The 19990-nt window shown below is 38.6% G+C and overlaps 1 protein-coding gene across 1 annotated transcript in view; it reads left to right on the forward strand.

Annotated features, from left to right (window-relative positions):
* ZBBX (zinc finger B-box domain containing) overlaps positions 1–19990 on the forward strand; it is a 129174-nt gene that overhangs the window by 59000 nt on the left and 50184 nt on the right. Inside the window, exons 9-11 of the mRNA XM_088843075.1 lie at positions 43–201; positions 6187–6361; positions 17618–17738. Of these exons, the coding sequence (XP_088699201.1) occupies positions 43–201; positions 6187–6361; positions 17618–17738 (455 nt within the window). The remainder of the gene's footprint in view (positions 1–42; positions 202–6186; positions 6362–17617; positions 17739–19990) is intronic.

The raw sequence follows: 19990 nt of genomic DNA on the forward strand, positions 1-19990 counted from the left end.
AGGCTGACATTGGGCTTTTTATTCCTATCTTTTTTTTTATAGGCAAAATCGCAATTATTATCCAATGTATTGGATGTTGCCCATCGGTTTATAAAGGAAGTTAATCCAGATGAACCCAAAGGGGAGAATTGTTCTACAAAAGAGATGAGTAAAAACCAACAGAAAACCAAGTCTCCTATTCTGCAGGGTAGCAGCTCTCAGGTAAATGGAGAAAAATACAGTAGACATTTCCTGTCATACATGATCATGGAGACTGTCATTCACATACTAGAGGTTTAGAGTTTTAAAGATGATTTGATCACGTTGTTTAATATGAATTTTTTTCTTATTAATCAAAATCATTTTTACTGTAAAAATCCTTTTGAGGAGATTGCTTTGATTTCACTGGCTGCTGGTTTTTTGAGGAAAGATCTTTTGACTATATTGCTTTCCAGGCATTTTCACCACATCAGGAAATGAATATTTGGGAGAAACATAAGAAAACACAATGCAATATAGCAATTTTATTTTAATCAGGATCTTAGGGAGACTAAAAGTACAAAACCTTTCCAAGTGTTTTAAGTGACAGGCAATTTCACAGTTATTTAAAATCAGATTTATAACAAATTGTGTGGTTATTCAAATTGATTACTGATCCTAGATAAGCTTATATCTACTCATGTCAAAACGGACTTGTATTGATTCTTTAGCAGGAAACAAATTTCCTCAAATTTTGATCCTTGTAATAATCCTCATTCTTTTAGATGTCACTCACCTTTTCAGATGGGCTTTCCTGATAGCCCAGATGGTAAGGAATCTGCCTGCAATGCGGGAGACCCAGGGTTCAATCCCTGGGTCAGGAAGATCCCCAGGGGAAGGAAATGGCAACCCGCTCCAGTATTCTTGGCTGGAAAATTCCATGAACAGAGAAGCCTGGTGGCCTAGAGTCCATGGGAACACAGAGTCAGACATGACTGGGCGAATAACACTTTCACCTTTTCAGTGTAGTTCAGAAATAGTGACTTGGCAAAAGTCACAGACGCATAGCTTGTTAATTTATGACACAGTCAGGTTTGAACTTCAGTCTGTTGAGTTTCAAACCCTTGCTCAGAGAACATGAAAATGTTTTGTGTTATAGTAGGGTCTCTTTACAGCAGCAAAACTACACTTGAGTTGTCTAGAAAGAGTGGCATTCTGGTGCGGATTTCACTAGTAAATATGGTAAGGGTGCTTGTGAAGAATCATTGAATGAGTTACAGCCTTATAATTAGAATAATAGTATACTAAGGACCAACCATGTGCCAAACACTGTTCTATGTATTTTATGTGTATTATCTGGTTTTTATCCTTTTAAATTTTTTTCTTATTTTCAAATGAGAAAATAATGTCAAAATATAGTTTTTTAAATTGCCCAAGATATCATTGATTGTAGAACTTCAGTTTCAACTCAGACCTTATAACTCCAAATTACCTGTTTTTAAACACTACCCAGAGGCTGAGATTTTAAGGGTTTTGCCTTCATGCTTGTCATTTTATCTAACTTATCCTACCAATAAAAATAGTAATACATCAATAGCCTCACATTTATTAAATATCATATGCTAGGCATTGAGCTTAATGCTTTAGTTGCTTTATCTTATCCAATAATGACAATAACCCTATAATTTTGCATTATCTCATTTAACAGATGAGAAAGTCAGAGAGAATTTAAGTTACTAGCTGTACTAGAAAGCTATAGGGCTTACTCCTTTGCCTGAACTTTTAATCCCTAAATTAAATGCTGCCTCTTGTCCCTAGCAGTAACTGTGTCTGCTCTATAGACCCTCCACCTCTGATCTTAACCTAAAAACTATTAATTCAGTGGTTTTGTCCAGGAGTGCACAGTAGAATCAACTGGAGAAACATTAGGGAAACACATGTGACTGAGTCAGCATCTCTGTGGCTGGTCCAGTCATGGGTTTTAACACCTGCTCGTTCTGTTGAGTATTCCTGGTTGGGCATTATTACTGCTGTCAACCTGTATACAGTGCACACATTAAAGAAGTACCCCTGTTGTATGCTTGGTGCTCCTCTGTGCTGAAGAGCAGAGTTTTTCCAACTGCAAGTTTTCAGAAGTACTGCTTGAGCTTTTTGAAAATGTGTATTCCTGGCTTGCCACTCAAATTTGGATTTTTTAAGTTTAGGTTAGGGCCCAGGAATCTGATTTTTATTTATTTACTTTTTAGGATTAAATGTTTTATTTAATTTTTTTAAAACTTTAAACTTTTTATTTTGTATTGAGGTATAGCCAGTTAATAATCTTGTGGTAGTTTCTGGTGAACAGTGAAGGAACTCAGCCATCCATACACACGTAACCATTCTCCCCCAAACTCCCTTGCCATCCAGGCTGGTACATAACATTGAGCAGAGTTCCATGTGCTATAAAAAAGCTCTTTGTTGGTTAACCATCTTGACTATAAGTGTGTATATGGCCTTCCTAAAATCCCTAACTATCCCTTCCCCCCACCCCAGACAACCATAAATTCATTTCCTAAGTCTGTGTGTCTCTCTGTTTTGTAAGTAGGTTCATTTGTATCACTTCATTTTAGATTCCACATATGAGGGATGTCATATGATATTACACCTTCTTTGTCTGCCTTATTTCACTCAGTATGACACTCTCTAGGTCCATCCATGTTGTTGCAAATGGCATTATTTCATTCTTTGTAATGTCTAATAAGGAATCTGATTTTTAATTGGCTTACCCAGCAACTTGAATGCCTGGAAGAATCAAAGTGATGGATTCAAGCCAGTGGATATCCTTGGAAGGGAGTGCAGTTCATGAGAGCTTTCATTTTAGAGACTGAAACCTGAGCTTGAAATACTGACTGGCTTTCCTACAGCTTATAGTTTTGTAACACTGGTGATTTACTTAGCTTTCCTTTCCTTTTCTGGAATGTGGGGATATTAAAACATATTTTTCAGGGGTATATTTGGCCTAGAGGGGCCACATATGACAGCTGAAACATTTAAGAGTGAATATACCATCCTCTGATCCCCTGGAGAAGGAAACGGTAACCCACTCCAATATTCTTGCCTGGAGAATCCCATGGACGGAGAAGCCTGGTAGGCTACAGTCCACGGGGTCGCAAAGAGTCGGACATGACTGAGCGACTGAACGGAACGGAACGGATACCATCCTCTGGCTTTTTCCTGTCCTGTCACTGCTGTGTGGAAACCAAGTATTCCATAGGCATAGCTGTAAAATGCAAATGTCTTACATCTCTTGGAAGAGAGCTGCCCTGTCTTGCTGCTTGGAAGGGAGCTGCCCTGGAGAGCTGCTGAAATCACTGGAACACTCAGCTCATTTTGTATTAAGCACTGAGTTTTTAGTGCTTCTTCATGAGTGTAGTGCACACACACACACACACACACTGCTTACTACTGAATACCTGTAAATACCTTCTCACATACTTCTAAAACTAAGTATTTCCAAGCTAAATTCATCACCTTTTCCCCAAACCTATAGATATTACTGTTGGTGACAGCTCCCTTCAAGTTTTTCAAACTAGCAAGAACAGTTATTTTCTATAATCATTTATCTTCTTCCTTTGCACTTCCAATCAGTTACCATGTCTTAAAACCATCTGAAAACTCTTGAGTATTTGGTCCCTTCTGTTCTTACTGCTCTTCCAGATACTAAAATTAATAATTTCTTAAAGTGCAAAAGGTTTATAAAGTGAAAAGGGCATTTAATTCTCTCCCCTTCTGGAAGTTAATAATAATTTCAATTTTGTAGGTATGCATTAACACAAATACTAATACGTTGTAACCTGCTATGCAAACAGACTTTTTACATTTAACAATATATTATTGTTATTCATATAAGTATGTGTCACAGCCTTCTCATTCTATATGAAAGTGAAAGTTGCTCAGTCATGTCCAACTCTTTGTGAGACTCTTTGCAAAGCCCTGGATTGTGGCTCTCCAGGCTCCTCTGTTCATGGAATTCTCTAGGCAAGAATACTGGAGTACGTAGCCATTCCCTTCTCCAGGGAATCTTCCCGACCCAGGGATTGAACCCAGGTCTCCTGCATTGCAGGCAGATTCTTTACTGTCTGAGCCACCACGGAAGCCCAAGAATACTGGAGTGGGTAGCCTATCCCTTCTCGAGGGGATCTTCCCAACCCAGGAATAGAACCAGGGTCTCCTGCATTGCAAGTGGATTCTTTACCAGCTGAAATACTCCATTTATTAGATATGAAAAACTTTTTAAGCTATGTTTTCTGTTGATCAGTATTTACACTGCTTCAATATTTTGCAAGTATGAACTATAGTATAAAGAATAATTTTGAAAAATATTGTTTTATATATGTATGTGTGTGGGATAAAATCCTAAAATTCCTAGGTGAAGAGGGTTATGTGTTTGTAATGTTGATATTGACAAATGGATGTGGGTTTTAATTGGTTTCCTTGCATCTGAACTCACTATTCTCCAATTTCTTTCTCTCCCACACTGTTGTGTGGGACTCTACAGTAGCTTTGCATTTCCAATATACTTAAGTGTAATTTTCTCTGGATGGTGGGAGGATCCTTCACAATCTGCCTCTGTTCATCTTTCTACCCTTAATATTTTCTCATATCGCACTTTTTGCTCTGTGAATTTCCCTGGTGGTTCAGATGGTAAAGAATCTGCCTGCAATGCAGGAAATCCAAGTTCAATCCCTGGATTGGGAAGATCCCCTGGAGAAGGGAATGGCTACCCACTCGAATAGTCTACCCACTCTATCATTCTTTTGCTCTAGAATACTGCCCTTGCCACTTTTTGTCCATGGGATCCTTGTTTCTCTGAGTTAACATTTTGTTCTTTGCTTCTGTTTCTACTGTGGACTTACTAACCTGTGTTTCATGGCAATGACTAGCATAGTGTTTGCAGGTTTCAGACTCTTTGTATTTATGTTGAATTTTATATATGCACATGTTTAACAATCTTCTCTCAATTGTTCTCTAACAGTGTGCCTATTTATTTTGTAATTAAGGGCTGAATATAGTGGATTCTACTGTTGTATCTAGAAGGTACACAGTGGAGCTTTAGAAATTTGATCAGTGTATGTAATCCACACTTTATAATTCAGAACTGTTGTGGAACTTATTTTGCTTTAGTTCCCCAATTTTGCTGTTTTCTCTGATTCACTGGATAAGTGCCAAATCGTGCCTTCATTTTCTTTTGTGTATTCACGGTAAGGCTATATTTTGCACTGAATCCTCCTTTCTCTCCAGAATTATACTGAAAAGCAGGCAATGTTTCATATACATTAATTGATAAGTCTATTCATTCAACTGACTTTTAATGAGCACCTACTTAGTGCCAGTTACTGCTCTTGGCCCTGAGGAAACAGTCAACATTCCTGATCGCATTACATTCTAATTGGGAGAGATCAGCAGTAAACACACATGTAGAGAAAATTCACATGGATATAAGTTACTGGGAGAAAAATAAAGCAGATAAGGGATCTGATAGTGCAGGAAAGGGCTTTGTTTTTATGTCATCAGTAGGGTCATTGCTTATTCTCTGAACAGGTGACATTTGAGCCAAGACGGGATGAAATGAGTGGAATGACTGTTTGAAAATATGGAGAAGGATCATTTCAGGCATTAACTACAGCTAGTATGAGGTCCTCGAGTGGAATATGCTTGATGGGTTCCTAGAATTGCAAGAAGAGAAGTTTGGCTGGAACAGGGTGAATGAAGGGGAGAACTGGAGGAAGTGGAGTGAAAGGCAGGGGAAGACAGGCTTGTGTACAACCTTGTAAGTCCTGGTAGGAACTGAGGGTTTCACAGTCTTGGAGGGTTTGGAGCAGAGGAACCACCTCAGTTTACATGGTAATGAAACTTCTCTTTCTGCTGTGGGGAGGTTTCAGGGAGCAGGAGATTGGAGAAGTAGGGTTAGATGCAAGGCCATCACTGCTTTCCAGAGAAAACACTCATGAATAACATAGCGACAAATCCTCAGTCCTGTAGGCTTTAGCTTTAATATTTTCCAAAGATACCATTTATAACTGTCTATAGAGTTTTAAAAAAATCATAAAAGCACATAAATAAGTACAAATAAAAAACATTTGAAGTAAAAATGTGTGATTTCACAATGCTCAATAATCAATGCTACCTGTATTTTAAGATACAGAACATTTGGTAAAGCACACTTAGATACACTGTTAATTGGTTTAGGTAGAAGATACTACAACAACAAAAGAAGAATGTGCAAATCCAAGAGACAAGCCCTTGTGTGAAGTGCCTTTCAATGAAGAAGCTTCTGCCCAATCCTTTCAGGAAGTTTTAAGTCAGTGGAGAACTGGACATCATGATGACAATGAGACACAGACCTTACATGCAGCAAAATCAGGTACAGTTTTTTTTTTTTTAAATAAAGTGAATGTTTTAAAATAAAACTGATTTTATCTCCATTCTCTGTGACTATAAATGCAGTGTTCAGAAGCTATTAACATTGGGATAGTAGTTTGATATAACTCTTCAAATAAGTAGTCACTGTGTGACCATTGGTTTAGTGGTTTAATATTTTTAGAACCCTCAATGGGCCTCTTTGCCTTTTCATAAGTCTTTTTGCCTTATGGCAGAAAGCAAAGAAGAACAAAAAAGCCTCTTGATGAAAGTGAAAGAGAAGAGTGAAAAAGTTGGCTTAAAACTCAACATTCAGAAAACTAAGATCATGGCATCCAGTCCCATCACTTCATGGCAAATAGATAGGGAAACAATGGAAATAGTGGTAGACTTTATTTTTCTGGACTCCAAAATCATTGCAGATGGTGACTGCAGCCATGAAATTAAAAGACGCTTGCTTCTTGGAAGAAAAGCTATGACCAACCTAGACAGCAAATTAAAAAGCAAAGACATTACTTTGCCAACAAAGTTCCGTCTAGTCAAAGCTTTGATCTTTCCAGTAGTCATGTGTGGATGTGAGAGTTAGACTCAGTAGTCATGTATGGATGTGAGAGTTGGACTATAAAGAAAGCTGAGCGCTGGAGAATTGATGCTTTTGAACTGTGGTGTTGGAGAAGACTCTTGAGAGTCCCTTGGACTGCAGGGAGATCCAATCAGTCAATCCCAAAGGAAATTAGTCCTGAATATTCATTGGAAGGACTTATGCTGAAGCTGAAACTTCAATACTTTGGCCACCTGATGTGAAGAACTGACTCACTGGAAAAGACTCTGATGCTGGGAAAGATTGAAGGCAGAAGGAGAAAGGGACGACAGAGGATGAGAGGGTTGGATGGCATCACCGACTCGATGGACATGAGTTTGAGCAAGCTCTGGGAGTTGGTGATGGCAGGGAAGCCTGGCTTGCTGCAGTCCATGGAGTCTCCAAGAGTCTGACACAACTGAGTGACTGAATGAATGGGCCTTGGGGATATATTTGCTTTGTTTCCTGTGTAAATTCAGACTGTCAAATGAATAGAGAATTGGATTCTTTCAGCTCCTCCTCTTCTAGCAGAAAGTTTTTGTTTAGAACAACTGTTCCTTTATTGAACTGTAATTACAATACATAAAACAGGAGGATCTATGAGACAGTGAAGTAAATAATTTTTTTTATACGTGCCTTGAGAAATATATTTCAAGGGCTGCTGTGAAATTTGGGGGGATAATTAATTTGTCTTTTGTTTTTCCTCCTTTTTGAAGAAGTATTTCTTGTTTCTATTTTTCCTGGGTGACTTTTACAACCATATTCTAGACATTGAAGACCTGGCTGACTGAAGTGTACAGAGTCTTTGCTTTGTTTCCCAGGATCTTTTGAGGGAAATCATACTTTTAGAAGTATTCAATTTATTAATTTTATTACTCTGAATTTTTTTGAGGCTTCCAACTGCTTTTCATTAAAGATAAAATGCTAGATAATAAATTTAAATCATTAGCTTAGTTGAAAGTGCTTAATTTTGTGATTTCTATTTTCACTCTTTTTTCCAATGAGGGAACTCTCTTGTTTACTGCTCTTTTGAAACATAGTTTAATTCCTAATGTCAAATATCATACACCTTCTTCACAATTAGAATTTGATTTTCTTCTTAATGATGTTCTTTCTTTTAAATATATTCCCTACATTTGTTCATGATACATCAATTTTGTTAATATTTCCAAGATTTTGTTTGTATACCCTGTTTTAGTATGTACCCCAGTATTACTCCCAATGACTCTTATTTTATGTGCTCTTTATTTGTGTTTTCGCATTTTTATTTATTTTTTTACTTTTCTACTTTGAAAGGGACTAAGTATTCTATCCCTTTAAAAGTAAAAAAGTATAAAAATAACAAATAAAAATGTGAAAACACAAATAAAGAGCACATAAAATAAGTATTCTATAGAAATACCTTTCTGATTGGTGCGCTTTGAAGACATAGTATTTAAAAATGATAGAAGAACTGATGTGTTGTAGCTTTTCTCTATAGGCTAAAGATTGTGGAGGGAGATACTTAGATGGAATTGAACTGCCTAATTTCAAAGGAATCATAGCAACCTGGAATGGTAGAGGCCAGAAGTTGGTATATAATTATCAAAATTTTAGTGAAAAAATTACCAAAATAAGGGGTAAGGAAGACTAGTAATTGATTGTTTCAGTTCACAGAGATCTGTGATACTAATTGGAGTACGTAAGAATGAAAAAATTTTGTACACTCTCCTGTTTATTCTGAGTAGAAAATTTCTATCTGATGCAGAGACCCATCTTAAACTACTGTATTGGGAATTCAGAGTTTTTATAAAGTTCCCAGCCCTAAGCCAGGCCACAGATCTGAGGTTCCTTGAGATAGTTGCTGGGTCCTTTTGCAAAGTTTTATAGTGTGGCCACAGGGTATACTCTGCATCTTCCTTTATAACTTCACTACAGAATTTATAGCTATTTACCAGGAAAGTGAAAGTGTGAAAGTGAAAGTGTTAGTTGCTCAGTTATGTTTAACTCTTTGGACTGTAGCCTGCCAGACTCCTCTATCCATGGACTTTTCCAGGCAAGAATACTGGAATGGGTAGCCATTACCTTCTTCTGGGGATTTTCCTGACCCAGGGATTGAACCCTTGTCTCCTACATTGCAGACAGATTCTTTACTGTCTGAGCCACCAGGGACACCACCAGAATAAACATGCAGTGAGGAAAGACAATGCCCAAACTTCCAGAGGGGTCATTAGACCTTGGGTCTGAACTGACAGTTATCCCTGGAGACCCTTAGTACCATCATGATCCACCAGTCAGTGTTAGAGATTTAAAGAAGTGGAGTGATAGATGGAATCTCGTCTTTATTCTGTCTCGTAGTGCATGGGCCAGTGGGACCATTATGTGGTTATTTTCCCAGTCTTGATTATATAATGGGAACGGATATACTTAGTAACAGTAATAATGCCTATACTGATGGTCTGACCTGTGGCATGAAGATTGTTATGGTTGTACATAAGTAGAAGACCCTAGAACTGTCTTCCTTCCTTGCCAATGTGCATGCTAAAATACCATACTGGAAGCAAAACCAGGGGGTTGTAGTTTCTGGGAACTGCAAATATTAATGGCAAGATCAAAGACTTGAAGGATACAGGAATACTGCTTTTTGTTATGATGGCTTAGTTGCTAAGTTGTGTCTGACTCTTGGCGACCCCATGGACTGTAGCCTGCCAGGCTTCTCTGTCCAGAAGAATTTCCAGGCAAGAATACTGGAGTGGGTTGCCATATCCTTATCCAGGGGATTTTCCCACCTAGGAATTGAACCTGGGTCTCTTGCATTGTAGGCAGATTCTTTACCAGCTGAGCTACCAGGGAAGCACATTTCCATTTAACTTGTGTATTTGGTACAAAAGCCAATGATCTTAGAAAATGACTGCAAGTTAGAGTAAACTTGATCAGATGATGACGAAACAGGTCATATTTGCTTTCCTGGATGTAACATCTTTACTGGAGAAAATTAGCACATTCTCTATGGTTGGAGGAGGGAGACAGCTACTGACCTAATCCAGGGGCTAATTTTTCTATAATTTTCCATATCCATCACTTTAGATATCTTAAGCTTTGAGGGCCACTCATAAGGGTCATACAACTCTGCATTGCAACATGAAAGACAGACAATATTTAACAAATGAGTGTGACTGTTTTCCAATATAATCTTGTTTTTGAATGCAAATTTGAATTTTATGTAATTTTCACATGTTGCAATATATTATCTTTGTTTCAATTTTTTTCAACCATTAAAATATGTAGAAACCACTCTTAGCTTGAAAGCCATACAGAAATGGTGGGCCACATTTGGTGCAAAGGCTATAGTTTGCTGCTCCAATATCAAATGTATTCTTTTCTATTTCTATCAATAAATATAATCGGAAATAGTTTGATATCATATGGCAGATGTCATGGTATACATTCACAATCTTGCTCCAGACCTCCATTAACTCTCCAGCGTTCTAGCATTATGTAGTCCTAAAGAACCTTGATTGTCTTGCTATTGCACAGAAGATAATGCTTGATTATTATATTGATGTCATGATGCTAAGTGGACTTGGTGAACAGGGAGTATCTGTTACAGAATGATTATATTGTACCCTTTCCACCATGGGCAGTAATTTGTTCTCACAGAAAGAGGCTACGTATTTCAGAAAAAGATTTGCCTTATTTTCCTGTAGTGTGTCTGCCAGCAGAACCTTTATTTGTCACCATGGTATCTCACACAATGAGTGTCTGAGAGCAAGACATTCATTTTGTTATGAAAGAGGTATAGAAATAGGCTCATACCCATGAAATTCACTCATCTAACCATGTGCAGCACTATCCAGCAGGCTTGATAGTTTTATGGAATGGCCTGCTGAAGGTTCAGTATGGGTTCCAGTTGAGAAACAACATCTTGTGAGTTTGGGGTGCTTTTCCTTCAGGGTACCATGTATTACATGAAACTCCAGCAAAACTTCCATTAAACAGGAAGCTGAGACTACCCCTTGACATATGGGGCTCATCACACTGAATTAATAGTCAGCAAGTGTCTCTGTACTGACCATGTTGTTTCAGCACAAGCATGAAGGAATGATTGGATTGTTATTGTACAGTAAAGAAAAGATAGACTTTATCTGCAAACAAATAAGCAGCAAAATTAATAGTTTTCCTGTGTCCAGTAATAATGTTCATTGGAAAAAAATGTGGTAGCCCAGTGAAAAGAAAGGTATGGTCTTGAGTCTTTGGGAATGAATATTTGTGACACTCCACCAGGTAAAAGGTATCAGCAGATAGTAAGGTGAACATCAGATAGGTGGTGAAAGAAGGAAGCTATGGTGATCAAATAAAGGTAGGCTTCAGTTGTTATTGTTTAGTTGCTGAGTCATGTCTTACTCTTTTGTGACCCCATGGACTGTAGCCTGCCAGGTTCCTCTGTCCATGGGACTTCCCAGACAGGAATACTGTAGTGAGTGCCATTTCCTTCGTCCTGAGACCTTCCCAACACAGGGATCGAACCTGAGTCTCCTGCATTGCAGGTTGATTGTTTACAGCTGAGCCAAAACCAGCTGCAAAATGAAGAATGATGGCAGCTATGTTTTATGTTGAGTAATTATTTTTTTCTCCTGTTTTTCCTCCATACTAATATGACACATACTGTTGGTATCTAACATTTAAATTTAGTTGGAATTATCACTACGTTGAAATCTGGTCGCTCAGCTGGTAAAGAATCCACCTGCAGTGTGGTAGACCTGGGTTCCATCCCTGCATTGGGAAGTTCCCCTGAAGGGGAATCCCTGCATTGGGAAGTTCCCCTGAAGGGGAATAGCTACCCACTTCAGTATTCTGGCATGGAGAAGTCCATGAACCGTATAGTCCATGGGGTCACAAAGAGTCAGACACTATGATACACAGTGAAAACTTTGTATTTTCTGTGTGCTTCATACTGTAGAACTTTGTGTTTTCCATGTGCTTCAGACAAGGATCAGGTTTTTTGTTGTTTTGTTTGCTTTTTTTGCTGGTGGTAAAGAATCTACCTACCGATGTTGGAGACACAAGAGACACAGGGGTTCTATCCCTGGAGTAAGAGGTGGCAACCCACTACAGTATTCTTGACTGAAAAATCCCATGGACAGAGGAGGCTGGTGGTAGCCCATCCATGGGGTCTCAAAGAGTCAGACACGACTGAGCACACTGCTGCTACTGCTTGCTTTTTGCAGAGAAATAGACAGACATACAAATGGAGGTTTACATGCAAACGAAGTAGACTGCCTCTCTGGATTCATTTTCTCTTATTTTTACCCGATTCTGTGCCTCTAGAGACTGCATCACATAGCTCCCTTGTTCTCTGGCTTCTAGTTGGGGTTGGCTAATTGGAGACACTAGCAAAACGGAAATGGCAACCCACTCCAGTGTTCTTGCCTGGAGAATCCCAAGGACGGGGGATCCTGGTGGGCTTCCGTCTGTGGGGTCACGCAGAGTCGGACATGACTGAAGTGACTTAGCAGCAGCAGCAGCAGCAGCAAAACATTGAAGGGTGAGAAGCAAAGGGGTATCACTCTCCCTCTAATTTTTTGATATGCTCAGATTTTTCAGTCTCTGCATTGTCCATCTATGTTATTAGTGACACTCAGATTACCTTTAATTCACAATTGTTGCTTTCCATAACAACTTACAACACTTTGTCCTCTCAAGCCTAAGGTTGGTAACAGTTTTCCACTATTTTTATTCTCTGAGTGCTTCAACATCGCTTGTTCCCTCAGCTCTACTACCTGATTACAAATTAGTTCCTTCATTTGACCTTCTTTAAATTACCCTTTTGAGTTTTCTCTCTCCTGTTAGGACCTTGACTTATACTGATGATCAAAAAATGGATTTCTAAGAAGCTAAGGTTCAAGTTGAGGTCTAGAAAATGAGTTGAAACGTAGAGACAGATTAACATGTGCAAAGCGCTCCGTGATGGAGAGTTCCATATTGTGTTAATGGAACTGAAGGGAGACGTGTGTGGCTGGATCTTAGAGAACAAGGGAGACTATTGTAGTACAATAAGCTAGAGAGGAATTACAATGTGGTTGTTGTGGAGAAATCATCAAGATGAGGACTTCTGTTGATAAAATATGTGATTATTTTGCCTCAAAGTATTATAAATATTACTGTTTTGTGTATGTATATTGTATGTATATGTTTACAGATATTTTCCTTTTTCTAAGATAGTAGATAAAAAGAACGTTTATAAAATTTATATAGTTTATGGAGAAAAACAATGCAGTAAGAACCTCTTCTCACCCTCTTCCCTCCCTCTAAGAGATTATCACTAGCTTGGATTTTGTGTTTTCTCATTCCCCTAATTTCCTGTGGTTTATTGCATGTATGCTTCTCTAAAAAATATGTTGTTAAAATTGCATGTATTTAAACATGGTATGGGCTTCCCTAGTGACTCAGCGGGAAAGAATCTGCCTGTAATGTAGGAGACGAAGGAGACACGGGTTCAGTTCCTGGTCTGGAAGATACTGATGAGGAGGAAATGGCAACCCACTCCAGTATTCTTGCCTGAAAATTCCGTGAACAGAAGAACCTGGCGGGCTACAGTACAAAGGGATGCAAAGAGCCGGACACGGCTGAGTTACTGAGCACATACACAAACACTGTGTAAATGGGAAGATAGTATATTACTCTTTTACAACTGGTTTAATATTTTCAAGATTCTTTACTGAGATTTACCCATAAAGATGTGCATAGCTGTATTTCATTCATGTCACCACTTAACAGTTCTCTGCTTATACCACTATTTACCTGTTTAAACATTGACGATTGTCTAGATTGATTCCCATTTGGGGGGGAAAGAGGTTGAAGTATTTACTCTCCCTCTTCTTCATGTGCTGAGATTTTTTCAGTGATTGCATTCTCCGCTTATGTTACAAAGCAACACTCAGATGACCTTTCATGCACAGCCATTGCTTTCAGTGATGCTTACAAAGTTTTCCTACATTGTCCTCTCAATCTAGGGTTGGTAACAGTTTTTCATAATTTTTGCTTTCTGAGTGCTTCAACATCTCTTGTTCCCTTAACCCTACTCAGCAAACACTGCTGTTAAGAATATTCTTGCCCAGGTCTCCTAGCACTCATGCACACTTTTCTGGGTTCTATTCCTAGGAGTAAAATAACTGGGTTGTGAGGGTATCCATGTCTTCAACTCTACTAGGTAAACTTGAATTATTTACCAATGTATTAGTTTATATTCCTTCTTGCAGTGTATAAATGGTCTGGCTGCTTCCCGTTATCACCAACACAAATTGGGAGCTTAAAACAAAATTGCTGACCTGATACAGATGAAATTGTGTATATAATTTGTGTACCTCATTGAATATGACATTATGTTTTTCTATGTTTCTTGGCCATTAGCTTTGAATTTTCAAGTTTCCTAGTTATTTGTGTTATTGATTTCTAACTTGATTATGTTTTATTAAACTCTAAAATCTCATTTCCTTCAGTGTGAAAGGCAAGTACTTACAATGACCTAGAAGGTTCACTAGTACAGCTTCCCTGATGACTCAGTGGGTACAGAATCTGTCTGCAGAGCAGAAAACCCAGGTTTGATCCCTGAGTCAGGAAGATCCCCTGGAGAAGGGAATGGCTACGGACTCAAGTATTCTTGCCCAAAGAATTCCATGGACAGAGAAGTCTAGCAGGCTACAGTCCAAAGGGTCACAAAGAGTCAGACACAGCTGAACGAGTAAACACACACACAACTGGCCTCTTGGTTGTTCCTTAAACACTTTGGGCAAATTTTCATCTTAAGGCTTTTAAAAGTGTTGTCTATTAAGGAAAATCTATCATTCCTACCTATCATTCTTTCAGTATAAACAATGGAACATCTTACATTAAAGATAACCAGGGAACCATTAAAGAAGGGAGCAAACCAAAACCTAAGTTACAGAGCTTGCATGGCATTGTTCAGGGAGGCATGCCTCATAAATCCATGGTTCTAGATTTGTTTTCTATAAGCAATATCAAACAAAGATTATCCTGCTTAATGCATTACCTAGCTAAAGACTCTTTCTAGAAAATATCATTAATCCATTTGCCAGAAGGTCTAGTTAGTAGCATATTCACAATCAAGTTAACCCAGGCCACCTGCCATCTTATTTCCTGGGAATGTGCCATTGGTGATGGGAGGAGAGTGGGGCACAGGCCAGCTGCTTCATCTCCTTCCTCCTCATCACCCTCCTAAACTTGGGAATTTTCGCTCAATCAGTGGCTTGACTTGGCCAGGAAAAAAAAAAGTCCTCATTGTTTTACCTTCAGCTTTCCTTTTTTTTTTTTCTCTCTCATGCAAAGGAGGACTCCCAGCGGAGGGCTTTTCTTTCTCCTGTGACTTGTTCTCCTTGACTCCTGCTCTTAGTTCCTGCATCCTGGTGGTGGTTCTCAGTTGTTGCTCAGCCGTGTCTGGCTCTTTGTGACCCCATGGACTGCAGCATGCCAGGCTTCACTGTCTTTCACTATCTCCTGGAGTTTGCTCACATTCATGTCCATTGAGTCAGTGATGCCATCCTATCATCTCATCCTCTGTCCTCCCCTTCTCTTCCTGCCTTCAATGCTTCCCAGCATCAGGGTCTTTTCCAATGAGTCGTCTCTTCGTATGAAGTGGCCTAAGTATTGGAGCTTTAGCTTCAGCATCAGTCTTTCCAATGGATATTCAGGACTGATTTCCTTTAGCGTTGACTGGTTTGATTTTGCAGTCCAAGGGACTCTCAAGTCTTCTGCAACACCACAATTCAAAAGCATCAATTCTTTGGCGCTTAGACGTCTTTATCAGACAGGACTGAGTGACTTTCACTTTCACTTTTCAGTGACTTTCACTTTCTCAGCTTTTATGGTCCAACTCTCACATCTGTACATAACTACTGGAAAAACCATAGTATTGACTATACAGAGCTTTGTTGACAAAGTACACCTTCTAAATTCTCTGTGGGTAGAATGGGAGTGAATGACACATTCTTTTGGATTATTTCCATTGTTGGCATTTGGCCGCTTCTTGAAAGCATATTAAAAAGCAGAGACATTACTTTGCCAACCAAGGTCCGTCTAGTCAAGGCTATGGTTTTTCCAGTGGTCATATATGGATGTGAGAGTTGGACTGTGAAGAAAACTGATCACTGAAGAATTGATACTTTTGAACTGTGGTATTGGAGAAGACTCTTGAGAGTCCCTTGGACTGCAAGGAGATCCAACCAGTCCATTCTAAAGGAGATCAGTCCGGGGTGTTCATTGGAAGGACTGATGCTAAAGCTGAAACTCCAATACTTTGGCCACCTCATGCGAAGAGTTGACTCACTGGAAAAGACTGTGATGCTGGGAGCGATTGGGGGTGGGAGGAGAAGGGGACGACAGAGAATGAGATGGCTGGATGGCATCACCGACTCGATGGACATGAGTTTGAGTGAACTCTGGGAGTTGGTGATGGACAGGGAGGTCTGGCGTGCTGTGATTCATGGGGTTGCAAAGAGTCGGACACGACTGAGCGACTGAACTGACTGAAAAGCTATTTATTAAAACCTGCAGTATGCGCTTGGGATTATTCTCTAGTTTCAGTCTATAAAAATAATTGTTTCCCTCTTTACTGCTTCCCTATTTTCTCCAAGATTTTTCCTCCTATTAGGGTCAGTTTGGAGAAAGGTCTAATATTTAGGAGCATGGAGAGACGAAAAAATCTGGATTTATACCGCTCTTGTTTTTTTTTTTCCCCAGAAATCTCCATCAGTTTTAAATATGTTTGAATGGTGGTTTTAATTTAGTAGTACTTCAGAAACATCTTAAGCATCTGGAAGTAAATTGCCATGTAGATATAAATTCATGAGGACAGTTGTCTCCTCCAGGTGCCATTCTGAGTTATTTATTTTCTGTTTCCCATAATGTGTAAATATTATTATCAGTGGCTGTAATACATGCCTTTGTGTGTGTATGCCTTTATAGAATATATAATGAATCTATGTTTTTTATCTTTATTGTGTAAAATAATTAGCTGCTTTAAAAACATTCTGAATCATAAGATTTCTTTCATTTCAAGAAATGATTGAAGAAAACTATAAAAATATAATACATCACCAATATTTAGCTCTTTTGCAGCATTTAAACCTAGAACTATTGATTATATAGACAAATATCAAGGCACATTTGCCTCAAAAATGGTGAGTTCTGTATCTTGAGAGATATGGTAATTTGTATCCTGCTTCTGCTGCTAAGTCGCTTCAGTTGTGTCCGACTCTGTGCGACCCCATAGATGGCAGCCCACCAGCTCCACCATCCCTGGGATTCTCCAGGCAAGAACACTGGAGTGGGTTGCCATTTCCTTCTCTAAATTTGTATCCTGGCTACTGGCTGGCTAGTCACTTCAGTCGTGTCCGACTCTGTGCGACCCCATAGACGGCAGCCCACCAGGCTCTGCCATCCCTGGGATTCTCCAGGCAAGAACACTGGAGTGGGTTGCCATTTCCTTCTCCAATGTGTGAAAGTGAAAAGTGAAAGTGAAGTCACTCAGTTGTGTCCGACTAGTAGCGACCCCATGGACTGTAGCCCACCAGGCTACTCTGTACATGAGATTTTCTAGGCAAGAGTACTGGAGTGGCTTGCCATTGCCTTCTCCGAAATTTGTATCCTAGGTTATATTAATTATGCATAGTTTTTTTTTTTTAGATTCAGTGGAAGAATGTGAAGTACAAACTAATCTGAAAATTTGGCCAGAACCACTTACTATTGAATTTAAGGAAGACAGTCTATCCTACATGGAAAAGTTATGGCTTAAAAAACACAGAAGGTATTTCCTGATTTTTCTGCATTATCAATAAGAAATGTAAAAGCTATTTCTGTTTCTTTCTTGTGTGATATGCTTTTTTTCGTGGCAGTGTTATTTATGTACTTCACATCTCTGTAAATAATTTTAAAGCAATATTAAATTCCTGTGAAGCTTCTACCACACTGATAAGAATTTTAATTCAATTTATGTATGTAATGCATGATTGATTTAGGGTCTGTCTAATGAAAATATGTATATGGGGGAAAAAGGCACAACTATGGTACATAATTTTAAAAAATGGCAAAAATAATGCAATAAATGAAAGCTTACTTTGAAAGGTGATTTTTGAGGCTATACTCTTTAGAAACTTTGAAACTACTTTTAAGTTAACCAGACTTTTAATTTTATAGTTTTATTAATAGTATTCAAATGTATTTTATTAAAAAACTGTATCATTAGCTGCACCATTTCATAAATTGTTCAAAAGTTAAACTACTAAATATCAAACGAAAATGATTGAGTACATATTGGAGTCATTCATAATTTTACTATGATATATGAACCATAGTGGGAGGTACCTTTAAAGGCCAGGAGCTTGGTTTGCCCTGTGGCAGTGAGACTCACACTTGCCTGTGAGTCAGTTAGAGACTATGGCAAAATGCAGATTCTTCTTCAGTAGGTATGGGCCAAGCCTGAGATCTTGCATTTCTGAATTTCTAACAGCTCCCATGTGATATTGTTATGGATAATGCTAGTCTCTGAACTGCATTTTGGCATGTAAGGTGTTAGAAAACCTGTCTAGAATATACCTGAAGAGTGGTTTTCAAGCTCTTGTTTCACTTCCAGTAATACAAAACCATCTCCTGAGATGGCTGACTCCATCTTTGGAACATTCTGCCTGCTATAATATCTCCTAGTGAACTGTCATTTTTTTCTGATTAGTTGCTAAACTTGGTCCCAATTCTACCAGTTAAACCAGTACAGACCAAATTGACTTTCTCCTGTTCATGATATCCTTTTCTATTTTAAAATCATATTTAAAATTCAAATCATATTTTAAAAATCAGTCTTCATGCCTTTCTTGAAGCTTTTATTTGACAGATTACCATATCCCTTCAACTGTTTTTCATGGATGTATTCCTTTTCTTTTAATTTTCTTATTTTGAAATAAGTCATGCAATTAAGAGTTACAAAACAGTATGAGGAATTTCCACATATCATTCATTCAGCATTCCTTAATGGCAACATCTTATATAATAGCATATATCAATACCAAAAAATTAACACTGGTACACTATGAATCATTAAACTACACACTTTATTTGAATTTCAGCAGTTTTTCACTAACATCCTTATTCTGTTTCAGGATTCAATTCAGGGTCTCACAGTGAAGTTTTGTCCTATCTCCTTCTCCATTGCAACTCCTTGCTCTTTCCTTGTCTTGCATGACATGGACATGAATACTTGCCAGGTGTTTCATAGAATATACTCAGTGTGAGTCTGTCTCCTGTTTTTTCATAAGATTGAGGTTGTACATTTTGAGGAAGAATGCCACAGAGAGGAGGTGCCTTTCTTAGAGCATGATATCACATGATTGTACTGTCGGTAGATCTCATCACCAGGTTGTTAACCTTGAACACATAGTTGATGTGGTGCTCACCAAAATTCTCTGCTATAAAATCACTCTTGCCTTAATAATGAATGTCGTGGTCTATTTGTGCTATTAAAATACCATAGACTGGTGGCTTACAAAGATGTTTGTTTTTCACAGTTCTTAAGGCTGGGAAGTCCAAGATCAAGGTGCCAGCAGACTTGGTGACTGGGTTATCTTCTCACTGTGTCCTCAAAGGGCAGAAGGGGTGAGAGGTCTCTCTTGGGTTTCTTTTATAAGGGCATTTATCCCATTCATGAGGGGTCTACCATCTTGAACAAATCACCTCCCAAATGCTCACCACCTAATACCGTCACCTTGGAGGTCAGAGTTTCAACATACGAATTTTGTGGGGACATAGACATTCAGAACAGAGCTTTCTGCTCCTGGCCTTCCACAGATTATGACCTTCTCATTTAAAGAATATGTTCATTATGTCCCAATAGCCCCTAACATCTTAAGTCGTCCCACTGTCACCTCAAAATTCTAGTCTTAATTCTAAAGTCTTATCTAAATATCATCTAAATCAGGTGTGGGTGGGATTCAGTGCATGATTCATTCTGATACAGACTTCTCTCTAACTGTGAATTTGCCTAATCAAATATGTTCTGTGCTTCTGAGA

The sequence above is a fragment of the Moschus berezovskii genome, chromosome 1 (genome assembly GCF_049115385.1).
Source record: "Moschus berezovskii isolate FMDL1 chromosome 1, NW_MosBer_1.0, whole genome shotgun sequence".
NCBI lineage: Eukaryota > Metazoa > Chordata > Mammalia > Artiodactyla > Moschidae > Moschus > Moschus berezovskii.